The following is a 20,760-nucleotide window of genomic DNA, read 5'->3' on the forward strand; positions in this document are numbered from 1 at the left end:
GAAACGTACTTTGTGCTTGTAATTAATTTTGAGAAAGTTTAGAAGAATTATCAACAGTGATGCGCCCATGTACCGTATTTTCGCGCGCATAACCCGCCCCTGCATATAACTCGCACCACCACTTTCCGCCAATGAATAAAAAAATTATATCCCCGCGTATTGCCTGCACATTTTATACATAAAAAGATGGACCAAAGCTACTACTCGAGCAATATTACACATTTGTTTATGCAAAAGAACTTGCCTAGCTGACTATGTAACTAGACGACTTGCCGCATAAATTTTTTCAGGTTGGTATATTGTTGGGCTGTGTGTGCAAAATAAGCACTGTCAATGGGATAACACTGGCTTAGTCGCTATTACTGCTGTAGGGGCATCACGGCTCAACGTGCATTGCGGTGAAGCTGCACCAAAGGAAATAGCTCGCATATAATCCGCATCTCTACTTCACCCCTGAGATTATCACATTTTCGGTGCGGGTTATATGCACGAAAATATGGTACCTACAGCAACAAGGGGCCGTATGCTACAAGCAGCTCATTTACGAGCACAAAACACGTCGGTAACCAAGGCTATTAGAACACACAATAGCAAGCAGCTTGTCAATCTGCCATTCTATAGGTGAATCAGGGGTGAGACAACTAGAACAGCTTTTGGAGCTCTTTTTGTCGCACCAAAAACTGAATTTTGGAGCACAAAAACCCACTTTCGAAGCACCTCCCATATCATTTGGAGCAGCACATGAGCAGAGTACCATAAAGAAAAGTTGAAATACCTGCAGCTAATGCATGTTCAAGTTTGAGGAAAGCAGATCATTGACATTCTGGCAGTGCTGTTGCCGAGATGTCAACGTAAAAAATTGCCCAGCTCACCACCCTTTTAGAGATTCAAGTGATGCCTAGCCAACCCCCCCCCCTTTCCCCCTCCCCCCCAAAAAAAACACAATTTGCAAATATTCAGACAACAGCCTACTTATGTGTAAGCATTCTTACACCACTTGTCTACATTATGTGTTTTTATAGCGAAGTTTGGCCAGATTGGTTATTTTGCTTGTTCTTGCTTCAGGAGCTTTGTCCATCACTAAAAAACTACAAAACAATAGTTTTTATATCTTTTAGGCATATTTCATTTTATTAGCTCATTTTCATGTTTTTTTTTATCTTTCTATTTTCTCTATCTCTGTTTTTTATATTCTGCTCTACCAAGTAACTCAATCGACACCATTATAACGATTACATGCACCAACTATGCCAGCCATTTGACATATTTCCATGAAAATGCGTCACAAATGCAAAAGTGTCACAGCTGTCGCATCCACCCCGTATCACCCAACAACAAATGGCCAAGCAAAACACTATGTGGCCGAGCTAAAAAAAGCACGCTCCAAGGACGAGAGTGGGTCAGTACAGCGACGCATGTTCCACTCTCTTTTCAAATTTCAAGCAGCACTCAAGAGTGAAAAACACTACGGGCCACATTCCTGCGACATTGTTTTTGCGTGAGATGAGAACACTGCCCACAGCTGTTCTTCCAGAGCAAACTACAAAGGCGGCACACTATACACACGACCGACCGACGCCACTGTATAAAAAGGAGAAGCCATTCCCATCCGCCAGTACTATCAACAAAGGCCAGAATGGGTTCCAGCAACTGTGAAGAAAACAACTGGCCTGCGGTCATGCTTTGTCCAAATTGACGGGATGACAACAGTCCCAGTCGTCTTCGAGCAAAATAAAAAGGCCACTCCAAAGAAAGTGAGTGTCACCACCTTTCAGTTTTCAGCTGTGTGCCTGCTGCCCTCCTAATAACCGCATTTCCGGGTAAATGGGGCGCCTGCTAGGCTGCAAACCAGTGAAGCTGTTCTCGCTGCCAGCGACGCAGCATGTCTTCATTCGTTACCTTGCAAACACAGAAAAAAAGCAATGTCCGCACTTAGATTGGTAAGTACCCAAAAGCGCGCTGAAAATTTCAGCTAGTTGTGCGGTTCTGGAGCCGAAGCGACAGGCGATTTCACGCGAGTTTTTTCCGCTCTCCGATGCCCACCACCCCTGCGCCCCCACCTAGACATGCACGTGGCTCGGGTGAAATAAGACAAACCACCTTTCCATGCTGCATCACGCACAGTTTTGCACTGCTGTGGGCACGGACAGAGAAAGAAAAGCGGGTGAGTGAAACGAACAAGGATCACCACAGTGACTGGAACCCGTAACTCGATCGAGAGAGTCCTTAGCTGAAAACCGCCAGAAATTCGCCATGTCGCCATTCATACTTTTACGTCGCCACGGGCCTCGCAAGCTCGCCAATCTCGTGAAAAGTGGCCACCAGTGGCAACCCTGGTGGGTGATTCGGCCCAGAAACGGGTGGGAGCGACATTACACAACCACCGCACCTCCTGACATGCTGAACACGAAACTTACAAACCACAGGTTGCTTACATAACTGTAACTTCCCGCTAAGACAAGTGTGGGTACTAAAGGCTTGTTGAATTTTGTGCTTTCGTGCAGCGCGGGTGCAATTTGAGTCAATTTCGTGGCCTTAGCGCCTCTTGTGGCGGCAAGTCGCAAATGTAGCACTCTGGCGCAATTGGTGCAGCTGCACCACCCTTGGGTGATGCTCTCCCACATTACGAGGGGGCTTCACCTACTCACCCATTCTCTAGCATGAATTGATGGGTACTTTGCATTGCTATAAGTGAATCCAAACCAAGATTAAGCTCCTGGATATACAACTGAATGTGCAGACTGTGGTTGTAGTACAATGACGTCTTGTTTATTGCAAACGCAAAGTTGAAAGCATTGAGTTACTGAAGGCTAGTTCTTTCAAGCTGAACAGGGCCGTACTTTCTCCTAGTGGTGCCTTTAAATGATTTTCACCACTGAACATAACAAAAGCAAAGGTTGCTGATGACCTCTTTATAAACTTGACCAGAGTCTTGCCTTTAGCTACAGCAAATCTTAAGCAAGCCTAAATCATGACTTCCTTCAGCATAAGAAGCTATACACCTCGTGAAAAAGTCCCGTTATCTGAAAGGGGCCCTAAATAGGCTGCCAAATGTTACGATTTTGCGTGCGCAGTCACTGGAGTACTATCCAAGGAACGTCATCCCGCAAAAATTGTTTAAATGCATTAAATCACTCATTAAAAGGGGCCACCCATAAGGCCTGGGGCTCTCCTCCTCTAGTAGCTCCTCTGAAGCACTGTGGAAGCCACGACGTCATCGACCCGGTGCAAGACCACTGAGAGAAACAGGGCAATCCATCACCCTCCTTGATGTACGTGCAGTCACTGGCTGCGCTAAGCCTTGCGCGCGCTTTTTTTTTTTTTTTGGCACTCGACGCGCATGCTCCGTCCACCAGATTCCGGTTGCATGGTGAGCGCTGTCGCTGTGGTTCGCGTTCTCGGCGCCGTACTGGGCAATGTCTCGTGCGTCATAGAGGCGCGTCAGAGCCAGAAAGAACTGCGTCAGAGTGCGGCAGTGTGGCGGCAAGGTATGGTTGGTGAGCCAGGAGAGAAAGTGAAATCTTTTTTTCATGTTTGTGCGGCCCCTGCTTTACGCAGAGGTGTAATATTTGGTATACATTGTCGTGAAGGGGTACTCTAGCGATTGCGCGATTGAAATGGCGACCTTCGGAAGCCTGTTTAGGGCCCCTTTAACTGGGTGCACTGGCTCCTTACTTTTCGCTGGTCGTTCCCTACCTCATTCACATCTTCAAGAGGTTCGGAGGAACGCTGAAAAGATGAGCACGAAGAAGGACACAAACATTGATACGGTGATGGTCAGTCGAACAAACGGTGGGGGCATTACCCTTTTGTAACCCAGCTACACAAGCCAACAGGGCTATGAAGGGTGAAAACACTTATCGGTAACACCAAGCTCCCAAAACAATTATAAAGTTTCTTAAAAAGAACAAATGTGAGGTTAGCTGTGTGCAGTTCACGAAGGAGGACGTTACAAAGTCTACGACAGAACGGCCAGGATGTCTCCAGGGTGTTTTTCAGCTATTACTGAAGACAACAAGCCTCATAACAACGAACATCGCCAGCACCTAACAGCAGTCAGGTGGACGCTAATCATCAATATTTCCAACGCTTAAAAGCAGCGAGTTTGCAAGCTCACCTTTTAAACAACTAAAAAAAATGAAGAATGGTGCGCAACTGTTGAAGAATGTGTTCATTGATCATTTTTCAAGTAACGTGGTGCCCTCACACGCGTCTTACACCAGCTAGGGTGTGAGTGACAGGCTGAAAAGGGCCTCAAAGAATGTCAATACTCGACGTATACGGCTGCCCACTGCAGTCAAGTTCCAGAACTGCGGAGTTTTATGGCAACCAAGAAGCCATGCAGCGCAATAGCAGTGCCCTTATTTTTCAGCAGGTCTCCCATATTACAGCACATCAGATTGTATGTTCACATAATATTCATAAAATACTCGTCTAGTATTCCTACAGTACTCGCAAATGTCTGTATACCGTACACGCAATGCAAGTTTTTTGCCTGGTGATAACCATCTCGTGCCTTCCCCATTGCAAAAGGCTACATACCTTGGCATTTGGTCCCGTGAATGCATCATGGAAGTCGGCCGTTATCTGCTGCGCCAAGTCCGACTGAATGGTGGCCACCCTGGGGAACAGGACCCGGCAGGCGTGTCAGTTGGGTGGTTCCAACGACAAAGGAATGGAACAGTTACCCCTTAATGAGGAGAAATGACATTTGCCTTGCTCCCTGTTTACAGATTATAAGCAGTTTACATTTATTCAAATACATTCACAGTGAGAACAGCAGCTGTTATCGAATGAATTCCAGCAGGGTCAGTAATTTTGTGACTTCACCTGATAGTCAAAAATGTAAATAAAGGATGGAAACAGGCAGTGCTAAAAGAGATGACAGATCATTGCTTGACTACAGTAACGCTGATTAAAACTGAGCATGCGCCCTTAGCATAGCAGGCAGCTGGTGAGAGCTTCAATGCTGGGAATGGCCAGCAATGTACTGGTTCAATTCAATTCAATTTATTGTTCTATGTGGCACTACAAAACATACCAAAAAACCGTTTGGACCCATAGCCAGCGGCTAGTAAGGGGTCCAATAAAAAATGCAAGAATTGCACACACACATGTCAGTACACATTGTCGACAGTAAATTTAAAAAACATTAAAAAACACTCTAAACACTCGCTAGAGCACAGATTTCTTGAATGAATACAATTCTAAAAGCCAGTGGAATAGACAAGAGCACGTTGAATTTTTACCAGCAATGACAACGGCAATTGCATTTGTCACTCAGGTTACAATGAATACATCATATTAAAGCACCAGAATCACTTAAAATGCAGGATGTCATCACATTGTATAATAATAATCACGTCATTCGATAATGGGGTATAAGGGTATAAGTGTGAGAGAACGCACAAATAATAGCTGACGTACAAAAGTGCGTCATTCATTTTAAGGTAGTGCGTTTTTATCGCAACAGAAAAATTGTTAGCAACTTTTACGTCATGCGGCAGGCTGTTCCAGATCTTTAGACCAGTAAATTCCAGCATACGTGCACCGTACACATTTCTTTTTATGGCTAAGTTAAAGTTTCCAAAGGTTACATAAAAAGCCAGGGGTCGATTTGCGGGAGGAGGGTGGCCGTGCAATGCAAAACGGACGGCTCTGTAGCGAAAGAGAGAGGGAGAAGAGATGAGAGAAAAAAGGGTGTCTCACTCGTCGGCGAGCTTGCGTATCTGCGGGATGGCCATGTAGGGCTGGAAGTGGTCGAGCACGTTGACCACGCCCTGCAGCAGGTTGGCCACCTCCCCGTACTGCCGCTTTCGGCTCAGCTTCCTGCTCAGTCGGGTAGGGGGGTTGTAGGGTAGGGTTGGGTAGGGCGGTGGTAGGGTAGGGTGGTTGTGAAACATGTCAAAACGCCGAGCTCATCTGACACTCTCCTTTTTTTTTTACCAATTCCCCTACACACCTGCTAGTTTGTCTCGTTCCTGTGTGCATGCATGCCTGAGCATATTTGCGTGTGTGTGGAGTGGGAAACTGGTTGTGAGCATGTACTTCAGCACAACAGTTCGTGGTGCACTCTTGTCTACACATCTATTAACATGTATGTCACACACATGGCTTGTATACCATGTGACGCTGTATACCTCGCTTAGACGTGTAGCATGAGGTCAGGCTGAGACTTGGTCAAGAGACTGTAAACTGAGTTATTGCTTGTATTCACTGGCGAGGCGTGCATGCGGGCAACCGTGTGAGTGCCGTCACTGGTTACGTCGGGCTCCGCGGGATGGCGGTACTTGTCTGTGCTAAGCACATGACTGTGTTGCACTCTACCTCACCGAATGCAAAGTATTGCCTCAAGTCCAATGTGAGTGCGATTAAATAACATCTCTGTTGACCCCACCATTGAGAACTGGGTTGAAACGGAGCAGACAACGCACGCTGGTGTTTTTTTTTTTTCTTCGGCGTGCGGGCGCAGTGGCCCAAGCCTCACCATGCCTGATGCCATTTCTAGTGTTGCCAAGCGAAAAAATTGACAGCTAAACTTTTCAACGAATACCACCTATTGATCAAGTTTGCTTGACTAGTTACCAAGTTAATTCACTCAGTGCTGTTAGCAGTCTATGCAACAACAGCACGAAAAAGAACTCACTGGAAAAAACACGGAACACTCACAGAAATACTTAAATACCAAAACATCATGTGGCAGGTAGGTACACACTCAACTCAAATGTGTTGTAGTTTAAAACTGGGAAGGCACAAAAATATGCAGTGCTCACAAAAGCTCAAAGGATTACTGGTAATAGTTACTAGCCAGCACATCTTGCCTAGTTTCCCAGTAGAAATTTTACAATAGCTGGGCACCGTACTTGCAGGGTGCCAGCAGCCGTATTCCCCGTGCATTTCAACAAAGCACTCTTGAGGAAACAGGAAAAACGCCAACAGGGGGAGGGGACTAGTAATGCTTCCTGGGGGTAGGGGAAAGGAAGGAGGGAGGAGGAGGAGGAGGAGGAGGCATACTTGAGTCCATCTACGCCTTCAACGAGCATGTGCAGGTGGTTGAGTGTGGTGATGGAAGCTGTCAGGTGTCGCTTGGCATTGTCCAGTTGCTTGATGTCCCGAGTGATCTCCTTCACCTGCGACGAAATGAAAGCGGAAACTTTCGTAAAGATTTTTCGTCTACGATAGCTTCTCAAACAAACCGATGCGCCAGATTGAGGACTGCCAGCATGTAGTTTCTGGGAACCAGGGAGAGTGTCATTTGAAGCTGTGCCTTCAAGGAAACCTAAGCATTTATTAAGAGTTTAAATGCGGGAGCATTAATGTCCAACTGAATGCCACTGAGTGAGTACTCCTTGCAGTTTGGTACAGTGAGTAATGCAGTGAGTGGTGCAGTGAGTGAGTAATGCAGTGAGTAAGGCTGTTGCACCAATTCGCAAGGCCGGTAGGTGCGTGCTGTGCCATTGCCAAACATCGCACTCACAACCACAGTTGCAACTCTCTGCTTTCCACGTGGCTTTATGCATCACGTCCTGTATTTTACAATGCTAAATGCATCGCCCGCTTTACAATGGGAGTGAATGGTACGCCTGCAGTGTCCATATGTCGCAAGGTGGGGCCCGAGCTGAACCGGGATCACCCGACCGTAACTAAATTGGAGAGCGGCTTGTGCCTGGTTGCCAAGGCAACCGATGTTTGAGGTTGTCGGACTAACGACGCTCTCGCTAGCGTTAGAAAACTCAGAGCCGCAGCGGACCACATTTCGCCAACGTGGTCGTTTTCCACCACGCATCGCCCAAGATGAACCGGTCATGTGACTAAAGCGCTGGGAAGGCTAGCAATTGGGGGAGAGTGGCCGGAGTAGAAGGAGAGGGCTTGGTTGGCTGGTATGGGCTGATGCGTTTGGCATTGTACAAAATACAGGAGGCGATGCTTTATGCTAGGGTGGCCACCTGCCAGGTTTTTGACAGGCCCGACTGGTTTTTGAGACAGTGGGCCGGTTGCCGGTCCGCACTTAAAACCGACCTCCATTGGTCGGTTGTTTTGGCCATTGTGCCGCATTTTATTTTATTTTTTATTTTTTCGCATTTTATAAGCATCAATTCAGCAACTACAACGGAAAATATGTGTCAACAAGCTCCGCAAAGACACACGAGAAGAGAAAATACACCAAACACGCTCCTTCAGACGGAGGGGGACCAACGGGAGGAACAACACAACAAAACGCTGCTGTTGCAGCCAGGTGGTGGCATAGTATTGCAAGTATTGCACGTGTACGTATATATGATAATACATTATGTCACATGCATTGCATACTTTTTAATGTTTGTTTAGTGAACTGAGATGCAAAGAAGAGTTTTTAATGGACGAAAGATGTGCGGTTACTTTTCAGCGCACCATATTCCGAGCAATAACCAAAATCTCAGTAACTTTCAGTCCAAACTTTGTTGATTTATCTCTAGGAAAACGCTACAATAAATTGCATTGTAGGCCAAAAAAACATGGCAACTTTTTTTCGACATAAATTCAACCTTCTATATACCCCCCCAAGAGTGCTTTTTTATACTTTATACATGTGCCTTATAGTATGTGCTTTATATATGTGCACTATATATGTATTTTACATGTACTACGTATGTACTTTATATGTACTTTATATGTACTTTATATGTGTGCAAATGCCACCTAGCAGCATGGTCCTTTACATGTGTTTTTATTAATGCGAACGAAGCTCATGCTATGGAACACTTGGTAGTGGCATGACAGCCATTTCTCGGTTTCTAACACCACTGCAAATGCAAGCTTTTCACTCAATGGGCAATTTGATGATTTCACATAAAGTATTCACCTCTACATTTCCAGCCAGCTCACAGCAGCAAGTGCCAAGGCTTAAGAAAGGTTTCAGGAAGTGAAAGTGAGAGGAAAATTGCAGAGTAGTGCCCTAACTGGCACTTCCAAAGTTATCAACAAGTTGTTAAATTACTTGCTTTTTTAAAACATGGGCCAATGATAGTGTGGAAAATGACCGTTTGCTGAAGTGACATATTTTAATGTTTTTTTGTTGCTAATTCAATGATTCAACATTTCGCTCAAGCAGACCTTCTCGTGTGTGTGTGTGTCGCCAAAAATCCCAATCAACAATCCTCACCTGCACTCCAACATTGCTCAAATACTACCCTCATGACAGATTATCTCTACAGTAAATGTATCCTTTGCATGTACGGTACTACTACTTAAAGGGTCTCAAGACACATTTGGAACAGATAACTTGTGAAACAGTTACGTTGCATGCTCAGGGACATATGAGCCGAATACCACTTTTTTTTTGGGAACAGCACAAAGCCCACGATTACACCACAAGGTTTGCCACCACTCAAAGTCCCATCAATAGAAACTTACTAAGGTGTTAGCTTGGGCAAGTTGTCAATTCAATCTTGGTCCCAGTGTGAAAAAAAAGTTCACTCTTGAGCTCAGAGTGAAAAAAAGGACACAGATACAGACACGTCTTTCCTTTCTTTCTGTCTTCTCTCCTACACCCCTCTTCCCCCTATTAGGCCAAGGAGCCATACCACAATAAATAAAGACATTTCATTCAATCATTCAGATACAGACAAGTAAACAGAACAAGATGCTAACAACTCTTTAGTCAGCGCCTTGTTCCACATACCTGCCTGCATCCTTTTTTTTTTCTTTTTTTTTTCACGCTGTGCCCAAACAGCAAGAATACCATATTTTTGCATGTATAACCCGCACCAAAAATGAGAAAATTTCAGTGGCAAAGTATGGGCGCGGATAATATGCGGGGTTTTTCCTTTAGTGCAGCTTCACAGCAATGTGCATTGTGCCGTGAAGCCCCTAGGCAGCAACACTGACTAAGCCTTCCATGGCAGCGATTGCACAAAACATACAAGGACAAGGAAGAAAGGAAGAAAGAACAAGGATGAGCACTCTAACAAATGAATTTTATGCTTTTTCTGCCTACACAGTATGTGATGTGTTGCTTGAGTAGTAGCTTTGGTGCAGCCTTTCCTGTATCAAATGTGCGGGCAATACGCGAGGATTTTTATTTCTTCTCTGGCGGGCTGAAAGTGGAAGTGCGGATTATACGCAGGGGCGGGTTATATGTGCGAAAATGCAGTAGCAACTTGCATATCTCCATGTTCCAGCTCCCTCACCAGAAACCAGTGAGAAGGAGATGGGGAGGAGGAGGAAGGGGTGCCCGTACCATGTGCTCCGACTTCTCAGCCTTCTCCTTGATGTCGCGGATGCAGAGGAACAGCTGGTGGATGGAGCGCTGCGCCTCCTCCAGTGACACCTGGCCGTCCGAGCCCACATTGCTCTGGCCTCGGACCACCGTCCGGATCTGGTCGTCCAGGCGCCTGCACGGACCAGGCTCACTCACTCACTCACTCACTCACTCACGAGACGCCGCAAGGCACAAGTCATTCAGTGTAACAATCAGATGGTGACAATATGAGAGCTCGTTGATTACTTTTCCCAGACATACTGCCACGGACGCAATCTAGCAACTCATTTTTCGACACATACAGTGGTATACAGCTTCCTGTCCTAGGCGAGTTTGCCGACTGCCTGCCAACCTGTTTTGGGACACTGAAGTGCAGACGTCCCTCGAGGACCTTTTTTATCACCATCGCTGCTGCACTGATCGCACCATCATCACCGGTGTGTATCATCAATTGCCGGCTCGCTCATCTTTTTCACAGTCGCCATTAAAGCTTGCGATCTGCATGGCCACTCTTCCCTGCATGGAGGTTCTTGACCTAAGAGCCTAGATTCTTACAGTCCCCGTAATATGCCCTATCTTTGTGCTTAAATTGCATGCTGTATATATAGTGGGAGGAAGGAGACAGCTTGACACAGAACAGCACACACGACATTACTGTGAATCGCATGCTTCAATATTTTACCATGATCATGGAAGAATAAGAGAATCATGATTCGTTACCAAGTTGTGCAATGAAAATGAAGCAAAACACATATGTGTTACGTGGGCTCTCCTGGCTAACCCAATTATCAAGTTCATGACGGCGTCCATTTTGCACCACTTGTTGAATGTACCCTTGCACAAAACCAATGAAAAACTGAGGGTGTGTACCAAATCAGCTTGCAAAGGTGTGCTATCTTTGAACTCGTCCAAAGAAAAAAAGAATGCAGCGGTCGAGGTACATTGCTTATTAAGACAACTGTGCCACAACACTACATAATTTAAGGCTACAACATTGTCCACTTGAATGTCAGTGTGCTCATCTGCCCTAACCTAACTGAAAAGCCCCACAAAACAGCATCACTAAAATGAAAGACTGGCTCTGATGATACGTCACACTCCTCCAATGATAGACGCCAGCCTACAAGCACTCACTTTTATGACTTCATCAGCGTTATTTTGAAAATCAGCACCTCTTCCTTAACTCCCTCAAATCATTTCTGCAGCACAAAAAAATCAAGTCTGCCGTAACCAGGGGCGGATCCAGGCTTTTTCTGAGAGGGGGGTCAGCTCCTATCAATGATGATGATGATGATGATGATGATGAGCAGGAGGAGGAGGAGCCTTATTTATTCACTGAAATTTCGGGAAAGCAAAAACACAAGGAATACAAGTCATCAATTCACCTTTTTCTGGGACCTGAGTGGTCATCTTCTTGGGGGTTTAAATTCAAAAATTAAGGGAGGGGTCAGGACATCCGGACCCCCCCTCTGTATCCGCCAATGGCCGTAACCTCCCCGCACCCACCTGATTTTTGTTTTCATCCGTGCTATCACATCGTCAACGTTGGCAAGCGACTGCTCAGTTGGGAAGAGGGTGTTGATGTAATCCACGGGGTTGAAATTTGGGCTGTCCAGAGGGTCAGTGCTTGGGAACACCTGCAAATTAAAAAAAATAAATAAATAAAACAAGGACGATGCAGTGTGGAAGCAGTGCTTTTCTTCGCTGCTGTGCCCTTTTCAGTTCATGGATACATATACAGTATTCATTCCGAAATTGGGCACATAATAACAATTTCTTCGCTGCGAATGATGTCAAAAAATGCAACCATTTCTGCTGCTGCCAAGTAATGGCCCTATTCAGTCATTCAGTTGTAAATTTCACATTTAGCACACTGTTCAAGAATTCGGAGATTTAGTTTCAATCTGCTGCCCTAGCGACCACCAGAGGAACGGACCTGCAATTCCCACCTCACCGAGTGAACGAATGGCCTGACAAAGTTTTCAAACACGAGCAATCGTGTGAGATATACGAGTGCTTTTAATGCATGACCTTTATGAATTTAACCGGATGCGGTACTCCAGCATACTGGCATCTACGCCATGATAGCATTCAACACAAGCACCCGCCATTCCCTCTGAACACTTAACCGTCATCTAGTTATTGTGTTTAGCTAATTGGTAGTACCTCCATTTTCCAGCGCATAAGAAATGGGTTCAATACCCATCAGTGACCATGGTGAAATTGTTTTATGGCTGATAAATTTGCTTTTTTTTTCTCAAATTATTCTGAGTGACAGACAGTCGCAATTTCGGTTTACCTTTCAGAAGACTATTGCCTTTAAAATTTCAATCATGCCTGCGGCTTTTAGCTTGTATCGGGTGATGACGTGCACATGATAATGCTTTCATGGTGAAAAGTTACGAATGCTTGGCTACAAGAAAAAGATTCGTTCATCTTCATGTAGGTCACAATGCAGCATCACTACCATGATACGCCCCCCACTACACAGGGATCGCATGACCCCGTTCCTTGCAAAATGTTAGGATATGAAGTGGGAAAATGTCTCACTGCACATGGGAGGCCGTAGCAGGTCATCCTGCCCCTCAATAAGGTGGAGAAGGAAAGGAGCCCTAGAGAAAAGGGTAGCTGGTCCCAGCTGGTCCAAACTGATTGATTGATTGTAGGGTTTAACGCGCCGACGCAACGCAGGCGATGAGGCGCGCCGTAGTGGAGGGCTCCGGATTAATTTTGACCACCTGGGGATCTTTATCGTGCGCCGAAATCTCGTACACACGAGCGTTTTTGCTTTTCGCCTCCATCAGAAAAGCGGCCGCCGCGGCCGGGAATCGAACCCGCGACCTCGTGCTCAGCAGCGCAACGCCTTAGCCACTGAGCCACCGCGGCGGGTAGCTGGTCCAAACTGGGACCAGCAGCGCCCAGCTGGGAATATGGCCATAAGCCAGCAGGGACCAGTTACATTTTCTCTAGGGAGGGCAGAGGTACGGTTCCGCTTTTGATGAGCGGAAGTGACGGATAAGTGGAATAGGCAGTAAATTACAATGCCATACTCCGTCTTTAGAATGGGCCCCCTCCACAACGGAGGCAATGTATGTGTGTTTTAATGGTGCGAGGGTGTCGAGGCCAAAGAGCGCCACGTCTAAATTGAACCGTCCGTCAGTGTTATGCTTGCAGGTAAAATATAATGGGATGACTGAGAAGTAGACAAAAATTGTTGGCGTATGGGTGTAAAAGACCCTTGGCGTTCACTCTCTGCTACGTGGGTTTCCCTTCCCTTTATATCACACAACGGCACCTGCATGATGCCACGAAGATGTGTATTAATCCGTTCCCTGCCTGTGAGGCAGGTCCGCAAGGAAGGGTGGAACAGAATTCTTGAAGCGCTCATACAGCAGTTGCACTAGCAGGTTTCCAAATCTAGGAGGAAGTTGTCCCTTATAAATCCTTTTCTACTTGAATTATGAGTAGTTTTGTGGCTAGGGAAGCAGAAAATTATTTCTAGCATTATTTTTGGTAGCTGGAATTGCGCACTTCCAGTTTGATATAGATGCAGAAATGTCCCTTTATAGCAAATATCGATATTTCATTCGTGTTGAGCCTTAATTTCTAGTCAGAATTCGCCAATTTACCTGGGGAAAAAACAACGAACTTCTGCTAGCTGGAAATCATCACTTTCAGCTGGATCAACGTCTGTTCCAGCTGGAAGCTGTTGTTTACAGCTAGCATTCGTCAGTCTATAACTATAAACCAAGCTGTAAATGTACATTTCTTGACCGCATCGTTCTTCCCATTTTCACGGGAGTAACTAGCACATTTCACTTCGATGTCACTTTCGGAACGAAACCCCGAAATCAAAAATTTTTTTTTTTGCCCCAGCGATGTGAGCTTGTCCGGTTGTGACATATGGCACAACACGGAAAAACTCCCGCGCGCGCTTCGGCCGTCTGATAGCTACACATCTCGGAGCATTTTGGGGCGTGCTTACGTTACACAACCCATGTCGAACAGCTGTTCCGCAGCACCCAAGTTTGATCAGACAGACCGAAACTAACTTCGGAGACGTTGCGCCGGAAGTACCTACTTGTTCAATAGCAGCCTGCACTTCAGGCGGATAGTTTACGAACGCATTCAGGGCCTCTTCGTCCACAAGGATGTCATCGTCCAGTTCGATGCCCATCGCATTGGCCATGTCGGTCTCTTCCCCAGATCACGCCGTCTTCGAAGACGGCGCTAAAGCAGTGCTTTCCGCAGCTTCGGTACAACCTTCTGCTACGCGCAGTTTGCCAAATATTCGTTTTTCTGGCAGCATGACAGTGACAAACCCAGAAACATAACCACGGCGGCTTCCAGACGACGAGCCGGGCAGTTTCAGCAGTTTCAGGTTCTGTAATACTAAAAACAGGACAGTAGTCCAACTCGTTCTACCAATTTCTCAATGCTTTCGCTTCTAAGCAAGGGCTATGAACGAGGGTACTTTTTGTTATAGTGAGTGTGTCTACTATAAATTTCTTATGTTTTAACACATGGTGTTTGTTAGTTGAAAATATATCGCTAGACCTGGCTCGCTTGTTCAAAAAAACTTACCTACGTTTGAAGTTTTGTTTTATAATTAAAACAAGTGCACCAATTTTTATTCGCAAATACAAGTTTAAAAATGTACTAACAAAAACACGGAGGAGAGATAGGGAATAATTATATATAAAAAATTTAAATGACTAAAGCGTGTGTAAAAACTACTAATTGAAAAAAAATTATGCAGTGATACGCTTCAGTGAGAATTCGCCTATGTTTATTTGCGTGGTGACTTGTATTTGCATTGCACAAGCAGCAGGAGCGGCGTAAACGCGAGGCATTACAAATAACCATGGGCTTGTGACAATAAGCGATAAGAACCCTCGTCTGAAAATAACAATCAATGTGGCCCGGCAGATGCGTTCATTGAACGAACGGTTTGTTTTAGGCCGAGAAGTCAGCGTCTAGAAAGGCTCGGCAAGAAGGTATTTATCTCTGTGCAACTACTTAAAGCCAGGTCGTCGGCAGTCATGGAGGTGGACGAAACCCCCGCCAACGTGATGGCAGCGTCGGGCACCACGGGCAGTGTGTGTGTCTCGCTTCACCCGCTGGTCATCATGAACATCTCGGAACACTGGACGCGAATTAAGGCCCAGGAAGGCAAACCGCAGCAGGTGATAGGGGCCCTGATCGGGAAGCAGAAAGGCCGCAACCTCGAGGTTATGAACTCTTTCGAACTGGTATTCAACACCGTCGAGGGAAACATTGTGATTGACAACGACTACTACAACACCAAAGAGCAACAGTTCAAGCAGGTAACGATCGCACCGGCGTGCGAGTTTCACCATATTTTCTTTTCGCGCAACACGGCGCTGTTGAACTGTAGTCCTTCCGCTGAGCGCGTTGCGTGTGACACGACAAGTTCGCGGTAAGCCAGTGACAGCTTTCACAATTTCCAGCTGTCCATAAGGACTAATCGTTATACTTGACCAACTTGCGTGCCTCGCAGAAGTATAAACCAAAGCAACTGGCCACATGAGGTAACCGGCTCGATATTTGTGATGTATGGACTTTCTAAAAGGGCTGTAACATGCTGGTGTGGACAAAGGTTCTTCCAAAACGGTTCACAGCTCTGCGCATATATTTTGTTGTAGCCTATTTACAATGGTCTTGAGGCTCGCGGTTCTGCAAGAGCATTTAATTTCCGCGTTTATCAGCTGCTGCCGTATGCCCAGCCATTTCTATTCTGGCATGTCGGTTGTCACACACGACAGCAGCAATCAGACGTGTGGTTGTTCGCCATTTCTTGGTCGAGTGTCGCCTTGGGTTTCTTACTGCATTGTTTCACATTCTACTTACAACAAGGGAACGCTTTTGTTTTTGTGGAAGTTAGTTAAAAGAGGCCTGTGTATTAACTGTGAGCGACTGGATCATGCATGTCTTCACTTGAGTGTGGGTTTTAGCCCTTTCGCTGCCCCTCTTGTGGACTCGCAGTGAACTGCTTTAAATGCAGTTTGGTATGCAGACCCCCGATGAAAACAGAAGCGTCGCACAATGGCGCGGTGCCCTCGCAGGTGTTCAGCGACCTGGACTTCCTGGGCTGGTACACGACGGGCGAGGGCCCCACGGAGTCGGACATCCAGGTCCACCGGCAGGTGTGCTGCATCAACGAGAGCCCCGTGCTGCTGAAGCTGAACCCGTGGGGGCGGCACAGCCAGCTGCCCGTGGCCATGTACGAGTCGGTGATCGACCTGGTCAACGGCCAGGCCACCATGCTCTTCGTGGAGCTGCCCTACACGCTGGCCACCGAGGAGGCCGAGCGCATTGGCCTCGACCACATGGCGCGCATGTCGGCCGCCGGCGAGTCCGGCGAGAGCTCCCTCGTCGCGCAGCACTTGCAGGTGGGCCCATCTCACTGCGGAACGCAGTTCCGAGTAGAAATTTGGCCGTGCACACCTTCTCCGCGATGCATCATCGGTGTGAACCGTTGCACTAACTGGACAAGGGATGAGAGTGGGCATCATGAGCATTTTCACGTTTTAGTATGAAGGCCCTCTACACCCTATTTTAGGAAATGTCATACTTATTTCATACAGATTTTAACCATGAACCTGGTACATTGAAGGACCACTAGCGTAGTTATAGCATTCTTTGGCCGTACATACCCTTGCACCATGGACACTTCTGTGTAGGGTTGTTCGTTTTCGGTTTTTATATTTTTTTTAGTTATGGCATAAAAATCTTTTTTTTTTTTTTTCAAACTGATAACCAGAGAGAAATTGGGTTTTTCTGTAAAGTCATTCCGAAATTTGGGTTTTTTCGGGTTAAATCTAAAGATGTACTATGTAATCTACTCAGTTTGTTTTATCAGCAGGTATCACAAGCTTCCTAACTCTAACGAGTTAAAATTGGTGTGTGTTTCAAGCTGGTAATCGGGGGAACATCAGGGTCTTGTCTTGTAGCAGATACTATCGGAAATTGGTGCTCTTTGGAAATGCATCGGTAATGCTGAGAGTAAAGAGCATCGATAACTTCTAATAAATGAAACATTTTATTCACAAAAAGCTGGTCATCAATTTTTTTACGCCATCCTTGTTTACATACATTATCATCTGCGTGCCCAACATGTCGGTCTCCATTCGAGACCTGTCCAATTGTTGAACGTAACTCAGCCGAGAAAAAGTTATCTAGACATTGCAGCTTGCATTAGCTGAATACAATAATGTCAGTGGCAGCATTAGCCAGACTTGGGTAGCGAGTGGTAGAGTCGTGACAATACTCAATGAGTTCGAAGGCTGTGTTTGTGGGTCTTGCTTTCTAGAGAGTACACTGGTTGAGAACGGCAGACTGTCAGCCCACAGTTGTGCAGATCGCTACTTTGAAAAGGTCCATTTTGGGGAGAAATCGAGTATAAACCGATTCTCCTCAAACGTGTTCGGGGTGTAAAAATCGGGTAAAATCCGACGAGCAACCCTACTAATACATGATCGTGCTCTTTAACACTGGAAGCTCATTCTGCTCTAGGAGCGGAAGTGCGCTTCCGTTCAGAAACTGTAATGTTAAGGGTCGTATGACAAGCCATTGCCTGCATTCGGGAACAGGATGCTGATCCCCCTCTGGAAGACAGCAGCGTGTCATCGGGTGGGGTAAAGAGCAGCTTCGTGGTTGGTCTTTTGAAGGACAGAACCTTGTCATCTGTTCGCCTCGCAGTTGGTTACAAAATGTGATACAGGACGAAGTTTTAGGGGCTTGGGATGATGAAACATCCCAAGCCCCTAGATGTTGCATCCCAATGATGAAACATCTATTGTAGCTCCACCATGGGCGAGGGTCTATGTTGTGACTAATGCAAGCTGTGGAAAACATGGGAATCAGTGATGCTATCGCGACTGGGTCGTACAGCGGGTCTGTTGGATTCTCTACGAACTTCCCCAACATTGAGAGTAGTAATATAAGCACGAAGAAAGGTATCGTTGGAGGAAGACGTGACTGAAACGTTATTTCCGTGGACCTCTGAGCAAAAAGCAACAAGCGGCCAGGAATGTTGCGCGAGTCAGGGGAAGAATAGCTGCTATGGGTGCACTTCTGCGGGGCCAAAAGGAGGAATATTTCACTTGTAAGATATCGGTAGGGGCTTTTACAGTTTCTAGTAGCCGTCGCGAAGGGAAAATGCAAGATTTTGTCGTTTCACCAGGTGTCAAAGCATACACAAAGTTAGTAGAGTGCTTCCATGGCGACAGGCACTTGAAAGTTTCGGGGTATTTTTGGATAGCAGTGCTCTCACATAAAGGGAATGATGATGATTATTATTGAGGTGCTGGCATTAGGGCACCCACCCAGTGGAGAGGCGTCCTTGGGATCACTCTGGCCATCTGTGCCCTCTTCCCCAGTTGTCTTGCTGGTCTGAGAGGTCGGAGTTGGTCAGTAGCTCCCTTCCCACTGCTTGATAAAGGGGATAAAAAGAAAACAAAGCCACGGACGAAGTCGTATAAATGGCTCTCTGCCTCATATTGAGGTCGGGAATGGTGTGTGGGGCTTTTTGAGAGGTCTGGTGACCAAGTCTCGTGCTGTCATGTCCCCCTCTCGCAGGCGCAGCACAGCGCCATCAAGATGCTGCACAGCCGGGTGCGGCTGGTGCTGGAGTACGTAAAGGCGGTGGCCGCGGGGGGCCAGCCCGCGCACCATGAGGTCCTCCGGGACGCCTTCAGCCTGTGCCACCGGCTGCCCGTGCTGCGCAGCCCGCCCTCCGCCTTCCAGGCGCACTTCTACAGCCAGTGCAATGACGTCGCCCTCATGACCTACCTGGGCACCCTCACCAAGGGCTGCAACACCGTCAACCAGTTCGTCAACAAGTTCAACCTGCTCTACGACCGGCAGGTACGCGTACCACCGGGTGGAGGTCTTTGAGGCGGTGCTAGTGCTTCCGATGTGAAAAGGCTTATGTTGCATACAGTATAGTATTGGCGCATGATGGTTCCCCACATCGAGCAGTCTTTCATGCCCTTGCAAGAGCAGAGACTAACCTTGTGCACTTTAAAGTTCACTGCAGTGAATTGTAAACACTGTATAATTACCTTACTAGATTGAATTACTGCAGCAAGCAATGTTTTCTCTTCTACCACTGATTACAGGTGAATTAAGGCTTAAGGGGGACATGGGTCTTAAAACAATGTATTTTAATATATGAGTGAACTCTATTATGAAACTTGCCAGTCTTGCTGCTTTTTTTACACTGATTTCAAATATGCCATTATTTTTTAGGTAGTCAATTAGTTCCCAAGATAGGGATAATTAGCCATTTTTTGGAGGAACAACAAAAACAGTGTTAGTCATAAAGCTGTAATCTTTACATTTTCCAACGCTATGAACACTGGTGAGTGCAACAAAAGAATCGGTTTTTTGATGCATCGCTTGGAACTAATTTTACAGCTCAGTAAACTTGCGGTGGCACCAGTGGCAAGGAACCACTTTGAATGCCCATTTCAAGCACCAAAGTTTAATGAGCTGTAAAATTAGTTCCAAGCTATGCACCAAAAAAACGATTCTTTTATTGCACTCACCAGCGTTCATAGTGTTGGAAAATATGAAATTACATATTTATGACCTACACTGTTTTATCTATTGGTTTTCCAAAAATGTCTAATTATCTCTAATTACCTTTGGAACTAATTGACTTCCTAAAAAATAATGGCGTATTTGAATTGAAATAAGTGAAAAAAAACAGCAAAACTGGCAAGTTTTATAAAGTTCACTTCAATATTAAACGACATTGTTTTAAGACCCATGTCCCCCCCTTAAGTCTTCCATTAAATAGTTAGGTAGTAAACTACACAGGCTAACCTGCACAATGCATGAATTCACTTAGAAAAAGCCTTGCCTCAGTATGGGTCCTTGAGGAACCCCAATGAGACGATTTTCCACCAGTGTTGGTGGCAGTTGCATCAACCCTTCTTTATTTCACACTTGAATAATTTTACTGTCATCAGTGAGTGAACTTGGTGGTTTGTGCTTCCTCGAAGCCTCTTCTCCTGAGGCAGCCCTTGTTCTTCTTCCCAGGGCATGGGTCGACGCATGGGCCGGGGACTGTTCTTTTGAGTGCGGCGCCGTCCTTCAGATAGTGATGACACAACATCATCAATGTGCACCGAAAAAGCCCAACAAAGAGCTCACGTGTCAACGCACCGCTGGACGAGAGAGAGAGCCCCCCATCCCACTCACTCGGGTTCGACCGTTACTGCGCCGGCCAACGACGCACTTTTGCACACCAGTGAGCAGACTGTGCTTTAAAGTTTTTTTGTTCTTCTTCTCGACACAATTTCCTCAGCGGCATTACGGGCACTACCATTTAAGGCATGTTGTTCAACAGTTGTTTGAAATTTCAAAAACTCTTCCGTCATTTTTTTTTTTCTTTTCCTTTTTTGCTTTTCTTCACGTTCACTTCCCTGGCAAAGTGTGCGTGGCTTGTTTCTGCCTAGGTAAGAGGAAATAAATGACAGGGGGGTTGCAAA

The 20,760-nt window shown here is 46.1% G+C and overlaps 2 protein-coding genes across 2 annotated transcripts in view; one reads left to right on the forward strand and one right to left on the reverse strand.

The window, feature by feature from the left end:
- Vps53 (vacuolar protein sorting 53) overlaps nt 1–14,639 on the reverse strand; it is a 41,838-nt gene extending 27,199 nt beyond the window's left edge. Inside the window, exons 1-6 of the mRNA XM_077678077.1 lie at nt 14,322–14,639; nt 11,747–11,877; nt 10,220–10,373; nt 7,015–7,130; nt 5,710–5,829; nt 4,543–4,621 (exon numbers count right to left, since the gene is read on the reverse strand). Coding sequence (XP_077534203.1) covers nt 4,543–4,621; nt 5,710–5,829; nt 7,015–7,130; nt 10,220–10,373; nt 11,747–11,877; nt 14,322–14,429 — 708 coding nt within the window. The 5' untranslated portion in view covers nt 14,430–14,639. The remainder of the gene's footprint in view (nt 1–4,542; nt 4,622–5,709; nt 5,830–7,014; nt 7,131–10,219; nt 10,374–11,746; nt 11,878–14,321) is intronic.
- Nucleotides 14,640–15,087: 448 nt separating this feature from the next.
- Nucleotides 15,088–20,760, forward strand: Csn6 (COP9 signalosome subunit 6). Its single transcript, XM_077678079.1, has 4 exons — nt 15,088–15,567; nt 16,327–16,653; nt 18,842–19,129; nt 20,309–20,760. Exons 1-4 carry the CDS (start codon nt 15,283–15,285, stop codon nt 20,345–20,347), a joined length of 939 nt encoding a protein of 312 aa, XP_077534205.1. The 5' UTR covers nt 15,088–15,282; the 3' UTR covers nt 20,348–20,760.

This window comes from Haemaphysalis longicornis, unplaced genomic scaffold (genome assembly GCF_048455015.1).
Source record: "Haemaphysalis longicornis isolate Haplotype H1 unplaced genomic scaffold, Haemaphysalis longicornis Haplotype H1 scaffold_7, whole genome shotgun sequence".
Classification (NCBI taxonomy): domain Eukaryota; kingdom Metazoa; phylum Arthropoda; class Arachnida; order Ixodida; family Ixodidae; genus Haemaphysalis; species Haemaphysalis longicornis.

Coding starts and splice junctions, on each gene's coding strand:
- Csn6 (XM_077678079.1), top strand. CDS start 15,283: ATGGAGGTGGACGAAACCCCCGCCAACGTGATGGCAGCGTCGGGCACC. Junction 16,654..18,841: donor TCGTCGCGCAGCACTTGCAG/GTGGGCCCATCT, acceptor CCCCTCTCGCAG/GCGCAGCACAGCGCCATCAA. Junction 19,130..20,308: donor ACCTGCTCTACGACCGGCAG/GTACGCGTACCA, acceptor TCTTCTTCCCAG/GGCATGGGTCGACGCATGGG.